General features: G+C 45.2%; 1 protein-coding gene across 1 annotated transcript; it reads right to left on the bottom strand.

Annotated features, from left to right (window-relative positions):
• Positions 1-293: 293 nt before the first annotated feature.
• SYPL1 (synaptophysin like 1) lies at positions 294-4,168 on the bottom strand. Its single transcript, XM_005433818.1, has 5 exons — positions 4,100-4,168; positions 3,238-3,356; positions 2,341-2,545; positions 1,279-1,467; positions 294-425 (listed from the first exon to the last, which is right to left on the bottom strand). Exons 1-5 carry the CDS (start codon positions 4,166-4,168, stop codon positions 294-296), a joined length of 714 nt encoding a protein of 237 aa, XP_005433875.1.
• Between the last annotated feature and the right edge of the window lie 3,891 nt (positions 4,169-8,059).

The following is an 8,059-nucleotide window of genomic DNA, read 5'->3' on the forward strand; positions in this document are numbered from 1 at the left end:
CTCACCCATCCCTCCTATGAGGCTAATTTAAGAACCTGGAAGGGTCAGCATCCAGATTGCTTCAACATTTTGCTCATCAAGAACTGTAATAAAAAGCTGCAAAATTTCAAAAGGCATAATATATTTCAAGGTAACTAAACACTTGGATTATCCGAGACCTTATGTCAAACCATCATAGAAAACAGAAGTTTATTCAAAGTATTATTAGTTATTATTGAAATAAATCATAATGGCTCCATGCTCTGTGGCAGCGTGACGTAAAAGTTGAAGCCCTTCAAATTATCTCCTTGGTTTTATACTCCTGTTTGAGCTGGATATGTTCCTTGACTTCGAGAAATTCTGTTTGATTGGTTGTGCAGGTTGTTGTCCTTGTACATAAACCAAATATTTACTACCCATAAAACCGTATTAAGGAAGCCAAACACCTGTAGGTTAAGAAAAAATGTGAGATTAAGTTGTTTTTGTTTGTTTGTTTGTTTGTTTTTTAAAAAAGACAGAATATGACCTCAAGGCAAACCAGAAAAAATTGCTATCTTTAGCACCCCTTTGATTTGGAAAGACATTCCCACATGCTTTAGAGTATTACAAGACATTTTAACGGACTTCTTTGGAAGTCAGATAGTCATCATACTCTATCCTTGGTATGGAATTAGACAAGCTCTTTTCAGTCACTTGGCATGTCTGCATATGTACATCCAGAGCATGTGATTAACTACTACCGGGCCAACGAATAACAGCCAGAGTTTTGAAAAGCAGGAATCACTAGGAAGATCATACAATAAGCCTCATTTGCCCTGCTGTGAGGAGTTCTTCCTGTGAACATGAGCTTTATATCATTGTATTACAAGGAGCTTCCATTTGATGTGTAGAAGTGCTCACAGCTGACTAAAAAGCTAGGTTCAACACCAAAAGACAAAGCAGGAAGCATAGTGTTTCCTCCTTACTTATATCAGTCAAACCACTTGGGTGGCTCAGCAATATTTTATTTTGCATACAGTCAGAAATAACAGACTCAAATATGTCTAGAAATGCTGCATCTAAGAGCTCTAGGGACAGATCCTACAAGTTCTTTCTCTTAATTTCTTTGAAGTTATTTCCTTCTGAAAAAGAAGTCTGGTCAGTGTTTTACCACAGCATTAATGGGCCTGAATGACTGATAACCCATAAACCAATCTTAACACATAAAGCAACACATGCAATCAGTAGAACAGGGCTCTCAGGTGCCATTGGCTATTTTCTACATGTTTACTGTACCCATATGGCAGAAGGCGTACATACCACAGACACATTCAGAGTTCCCATGCTGGTCACAGAAGCAAAACGACAAGTTGTTCCTAGTGCTTTGCAAGATTCAATTCCTGGAATAATGCTGGCCCCTGTGGACATTTTGATGTCAGCAAGTGCCTTTGCCCAAGCAAAGGTACTGAAGAGCCACAGAAAGGCTGTTATGACAGTGATAGTGAAGTCCTGCGGAAGAATACTCATTATTAGGTGAAAAATTTTTGCATGAATGTAACATAAGAGAGCAAAGCAGAGACAGTATCAATTATATCTCCGAAATAACTGCATCAGCGTTACTGACCACAAGCAAATTTAGCTGTTAACCATGTTGTAATTACAACACAAGTTATATTCTGTGTTGATAATCAGCTACAAAACTGTATGCCTTTTGCACCTATCAAGCATAAGCAATTTTATCCTTAGTAAGAAATCAAGTGCTAGGCATCTTATTTTAGAAACAAATTTCTGATTATATGAATTTATATTAACTTATGTTACAAAAATTTAAGTCAAAGTTTAGTAAAGTGGGGGTGGTAGAGGAGATAGGACAGAGGATTTCAATCTGCTCACTAGGTCTGTTTCTGGGCACGCTCTGAAATTTCTCATTCGAGGATCAGGGCTTTGGTATTTAAGGTGACTAAAATGTACAAGATAACTATTTCCCTCTGCCAATTGTGTCTGCACAGCAGGTGCTCTACACAGGGAAAATTCCCAGAGACTAACAGAGGAGGTTCTGCCTATGGAACAATTCTATATTTAAATTCATAATACAAAAGAAAAGTTGTGTTGAAGACACCGTTTGCCTGAGGAGGTGGAACTTCATTCCACTCTGCTCCAATAACTGCATATGGTACGATGCCATGGATGTTCAAGGGCTTTGGGTCCCCTTTTCTGCTTGAGTGCTGTAGTGACTAGACTGAGATACTTGTGTTCACACTCCATCTAGCCTTTGGAACTACTGAATATTCATAAGTTATTCAGATAGTCTTGTGTTAACAGTGTTTCTCATCTCTTTCTGGTTTCAAAGCCAAAACATCAAGATACCTTAGTATTACTTACAGTTAGCGGAAGCTTGTTATTTTGCCGATACACATGCTTATATCCAATATATACCACAAGTGCAGCAATGCAGTAGAGGAATACCAACACTGCAAGTGTAACAAAGAATTGTGCATAAGAGGAGAAGTTGCCCTTGAGATAGACATCAGTCCAAGTACCACCGCAATGTTTTGGGTCTGGTGCACTAAATACAACAGTATTCAACCTGCAAAGATTACATCCTTCATGTAGTTAAGGGTTTACTACATAGGGGAAACTTCATGTAGTCATACTTCCAATAACAATGCTTCAGCATTCTAGTTCAGTAAGTTTAGTCCAAAAGGCAATTTATATTTGTAGAAGGTATCAGCTATATGTAGAGGAATGAAGGCAGTGGGTTGATTGACATGGACGATGTGCAGGTGTAGCTCGTTCCCGCTAAGTGGCTAAATAGCCCTGAGGCTTGGGGGAGAGGGGGTCAGATGGAGGAGTATTGTCTAGTCCATCTTTGAACAAAAATATTATAACAGCACATCCAAAATAATCTTATTAGGGCTTCCAAAGCAGCTAAAAATTGATGAAGAAATAGGCTGTTACAATTAATTGTGTTGCTTTGCTTATTAATTACCTTCTGTAGCATTCATGCACTGCTATAATGGAGCTTAAGGTGGAACGATACAAAGCAGTAATACAGCCTGTTGCCATTTCTACCTACTTCTTTCTATAGGGCACTGACAACTACAATGCTTTGAACAATTATGACTAAATATTTATTTATTGCTACTACAGAGCAAATCAAAGGTTTCACACATTCATTCAGATATATACAGTAGGTACATATTCAAAGGGAGACAGATGGGGAATGACTGAATAATAAATAATTAGCATATGAGTGACAACTGAAGAGCTCATACTCACCTGAATGGATAAGCAAAAGCAGCTGTAACTGTTTTGTTTACCACATCTTTGCAGGAAACTAGAAGGGTAGTTTCACCTTGAAAGCCTCCACACGTGGCAAAAGTAAAGATGGAAAAAATCTATAGGAATTGATACATAGACATGTTAGTCCACACCTCTAGAGCTCAAAGGAAATAAACTCAGTATTTAGCTGAAACAGCTAAAGAGGGCAAGAAATGGGGACAGAGTTAGCAATGCTGAAGTATGAAGTGATGTCAAGAACTAATGAAAACATTGAGTTTCTATAATCCACAAACATGAGCAATACCTCTAGCAAGAGCCCATTTGAAAGTTCTTCTTGTTTATATTTCTTAGCTCTACTGCAGAAGTTTTTGTTTGTTTTTTAATACTAAAAGCCAGCACAGTACCTCTTGTGGTGGGTAAGAGAAGTATTTTTAGGAGTCCCAAACATCTACAACTGTAGATTGGAGTAGCTAGAAGGTACATGCTCAGAGTAATCCATACCAGCTTGACCCTCTAGCTCTTGTTTTCCCTTTGTTCCCTAGCAAAACCCTAAACCCCCAACAATCACAACACACAACAGCACAAGTCAGTATGACAGACTAACTAACAGTAACTAACGTAGATTTTATGTATCCGCAGAACTGTTTTCTCCCTCCCTGTCAGAGGGCTTGGCTGAAGAGCAGTCTGGTGTTGAACACCCACCATCAGCAACACCAGGCAGGGGGCAGGCAGCCCATTAGCACACACCTCTCCAGGCTTACCCAACTGAGGCACAGAGCAAAGCCAGGCCTAGCAAAGGGGAAGAAACAGCCCCACAAAGAGAACAAAGTCCCCCTCACACCTCCCCACCCCTACTCGCCCACTCGAGGACTTTAATAAAGCCCAAAGGCTCCAGCAGCAAGCCAAAGTCCAGCCTCAAGCCATCCATCCTGGGAGACACCAGAGCAGCCAGCAAGGACTCACACCACCACCTGCCTCTCCACAGCCACCTCCCTGTAGGGCTGGTTGCTGTGCTCTGCCCTGCCACACCCGCTCATCTCGCAGAGGAGCTGGCCTACCCTCCGTGACCTCATCTGGGGCTCTTCAGTGCAGGGCGGGCGCTACTGCCACCAAGGACCTTGTCTGTGCGTGGGGGAAGTGGGGCAGTACTGTCAAGGAAGGAACGGTGTCAGCCATTTTGTGGCATGAGGCAGCAAATGTGTGGGACGCTCCTCCTCCCCCGGCAGGCTGAGGGGCTGCAGGGCTGCGATGAGGGCTGGCTGTGGGGGCTGCGGGGCTGCAGTGAGGGCTGGCTGTGGGGGCTACTGCCACCGAGGACTTGTCTGTGGGTGGGGAAGCAGAGCGGTACCTGTCACAGGAAGAAACGGTGTCAGCCATTTTGTGGCACAAGGCAGCAGTGGGATGCCCCTCCTCCCCTGGCAGGCTGAGGGGCTGTGGGTCTGCAGCGAGGGCTGACTGTGGGGGCTGCGGGGCTGCGGCTGGCTGCAGCAAGGGCTCGCTGTGGGGGCTGCATGTCCCCGTGGCCAAGCCTCACAGGAGGGACAGCAGCAGAGGCTGGCAGCAGAGGCTGGCACTCTTCAGAGCATCGCCTGTGCCATACCTTGGCTTTGGGCTTAGTGATTTTCCTAGCAAATTGACAATTCACGCACAGTGGAAGTTTGCTGAAATGTCATCATCAGCATTTAATTTTTTAAGCTTTAAATCTTTTTTGTGATTGTGCTCTGTTGTTCATACATTAACCTTCAGTGAAACCGAAGAGCTAAAACTCATGCTGAAGAAGATTTGAGGCCTGTGTGAGGGGCTGGCCACCGCCCTCCGCCCTGACTGGACAGCACAGTTTCCTGGCTTTGCTTCAAGATCTTCTAAAAGCTTCTTCTGGGATTGCAGGGGGACTCCTGGGAACCCACTGAGGAACACGAGGGAGTCTGGTGCTGCTCTTGGGAAGGGAGGCTGTGGCTGCTCTAGCTAGATCCAACTGATCTAGCAGCTTCTGGCAAGCTCTATGAGCTGCTCCTGGCCAAAGGGTGCTGGGAGGTTTTGTCCCAGCTGAGCCCTGTCATGGCTTCAGGCAGCCTTACAGCAGGTGTTGAGGGTATGCCAATGGAAGAGCTGGCTTGGAGTGCAGCTCCCGCGTATAGTTAGCAGGTACAGCCATTTGTGCAGAAGCGGGCCTTTGCAGAGCAGCATATGCATGCTCAGTGGTGGTGGTGTGCTGCAGGTCACGGTCCCCAGCACTGTCTGGATCAGCTGTCCCTGGTGCATCAGAGGCCTTGGCTCAGACTGAGCTGCTGAGGGATGGTACAGCTCCCCAGTCCTGGGGCTGCAGAGGAGTGCCTGGGGCCTCTTGCTGGGGCTATGGCACACAGGCTCCTTGCCTGCAGGATGCGTGCATAGGTGAAAGGTGTGTGTCACCAGGAGCTGTGGGAGGAGGTCAGCAGCCTACACAGCATCAGAGATGGTGAGAAAGGGATCAACTGGATCTTCTCTGAGATCCTGCAACTCCAGGAAATGGAATCCACCGCATTCCTATAGGAGGGGCAGGTAGAGTCTGTGCCCATGCGGCTAGGAAATGGAGGCTGCCATGACCGTGAAGGCTGGAAGCTTGTGGCTCCTGGCACCAGAAGGATGGCTGCAGCTGTAGGTCTGCAGCTATAGAATGGAGTCAGTACCCTGGTAGCAGAAAAAGGGTGGGGAGTTTTCTCCAATGAAGCTTCTGTGCCAGCTGAGCCTGAGGTTTGCTGCTCACCAGGGACTTGGATCCAGGATGCTGTGAGAGACAAGCTTCAAACTATTAATTGCTGCTGCTCTTCCATGTGAGTACCAACAATACTGCCAGGGGAGACCCAGAACATTTCAAGCATGACTGCTGCGTTGTTCTGGAGTTGTGGTCAATGTCTTGGGGGCCCAGGTGGTTTTCTCCTCAGTTTTTCCAGTGAGGAAGAAGGGCTTGGGGAGAAGTGAAAAGATCCTGCAGATCAATTATTATTTGCGCAGGTGGTGTCAACAACAGGGATTCAGCTTTTATCACCATGGAACCCTCTCTGAGAACTCAAGATTATTACGAAAAGATGGGATCCACTTGACCAAGTAGGGCAAAAGCATCTTTCCCAACAGGCTGGCTAATCTGCTGAGGAGAGCTTTAAACTAGGAGTGATTGATTGGGCATCAGGGGAAGAGATGATGACCCACATTAAGTGAGGAAGTGGTGGACTGGTTTGGTAAGCAAAGTGCACAGGATGACATGATTTGAAGGGGAGACTTTAAAAAAAGAAAACAGGGCAGAACTTCCCCTCCAAGTGTACGTACGCATGTAAGGAAGTGCCTACAGAACAATGTGGTGGTGCAAGCTCTCTCTTCTGGGAAGTCAGCATGAAAGAGTGACTGTCTAAAGTGCCTGTATAGTAACACATGTAGCATGGGAATAGACAGGAGAAACTGGAGATCTGTGTGTAATTGCAGGGCTACAATCTCATTTCGGTCATGGAGACAGCATTGGATAGTTCATGTGACTGGAGTGTTGCCATGGTTGGATAAAGGCTCCTTAAGAGGGACAAACCAAGATGGGTGAGAGAGCAGAAGAAATGATGAATGAGGAGCCAGCTGAGAGTTTATGGGCTAGCATTAGAGGGCAGAACAACATGAGTGATGCTACTGTGGCTGTCTACTACAAGCTACCTAATCAGGAAGAAGTAGAGGAGACCTTCAGATAACCAGAAGGTGGCTCTGGTTCCCGAGAGGAACTTTAAGCACCTGCTGGAAGGTCAACACAGCAGGGCACAAGCAATCCAGGAGTTTTCTGGACTGCAGTGATAGCTCACTCGCACGGGTGATGGAAGAGCTGATGAGGTGAGGCGCTCTATGGACTTGATACTGACAGATAAGGAAGGAATGGTCAGGGATATGGAGGCTGGTGGGCAATATTGGCTGAGTTTGCTTTGTGACAGATGTTACTACAGTGAATAAGTCATGGGAGGCCAGCCAAGGGTGGGAATGCATAGGGAAGCTTCCAGGTTGGGGACTACATATGAGAACAGTAGCAAAGCATCAGCCTTTCAGCCGGCCTGGGGCTGCACTGCTGCAAAACATTGGCAGAAGGGTCTAATGTTCTCACGCAGTTTGCCTCTCTGTTCAAGGAGGATTTTCGACCCTAGCTTGACAACAAGCAAGAGAGATGCTGAGATCTGCCTGCTGCTATGGGCTCCTGGAGGTAGTCCAAGTTTAAATCTGTGGAAAGGATGGCTTTTTCTTTCACTGCTATGTTACAAATACAGCTGCTGCCCAGTCTGGCAGCCTCCTCCCTGACACTTTGTTCTTGTTTGTGCTTGTGAGCATGCCATGGACTGCACACACAAAATATGGTCATTCCCCAGTTGTCAAATTTTGACATGCAAGTCCTTAAGGGTTATAAAAACTCTTAAAAATTAATAAAATAGGTTCTTTATTACATAAACATTACACCATTGATACTTCAAAATACAATTAATTATTATTACTGATTCTATTAATCTCAGTATCTGCAAACAGCTTTTAAATCTGATGTAACTGCAAGCTTGCTAGCATCACTACTAAGGTAGTTGTTAGTGTATGAGCTCGCTGTTAAGATCAACTTGCAGATTAGTAACTAATTTAGAAATTATGACTAGTTGGCTTGTCTATTGGAAATCTCCAAGAATATGCATTTATGGGTACAAACTACACTTGGTACAGAGTGCACTGAAGGGTATGAGCACATGCATGCATACCTGTGGAGCTTTCCTTGGCAGAATGGGGCCATTCTGCAAGTGCTCAAGCCTCCCATGGCTCTAGCAGAGCATACAGG

Source organism: Falco cherrug, chromosome 5 (genome assembly GCF_023634085.1).
Source record: "Falco cherrug isolate bFalChe1 chromosome 5, bFalChe1.pri, whole genome shotgun sequence".
Classification (NCBI taxonomy): Eukaryota; Metazoa; Chordata; class Aves; order Falconiformes; family Falconidae; genus Falco; species Falco cherrug.

Excerpts from the sequence above, each read along its gene's own strand:
- SYPL1 (XM_005433818.1), bottom strand. The coding sequence starts at position 4,168 with ATGGATGGCTTGAGGCTGGACTTTGGCTTGCTGCTGGAGCCTTTGGGC. Across the intron at positions 2,546-3,237 it reads GCTTTTGCTTATCCATTCAG|GTTGAATACTGTTGTATTTA; the intron begins GTGAGTATGAGC and ends TAATCTTTGCAG. Across the intron at positions 426-1,278 it reads GAACTCTGAATGTGTCTGTG|GTGTTTGGCTTCCTTAATAC; the intron begins GTATGTACGCCT and ends CTTAACCTACAG.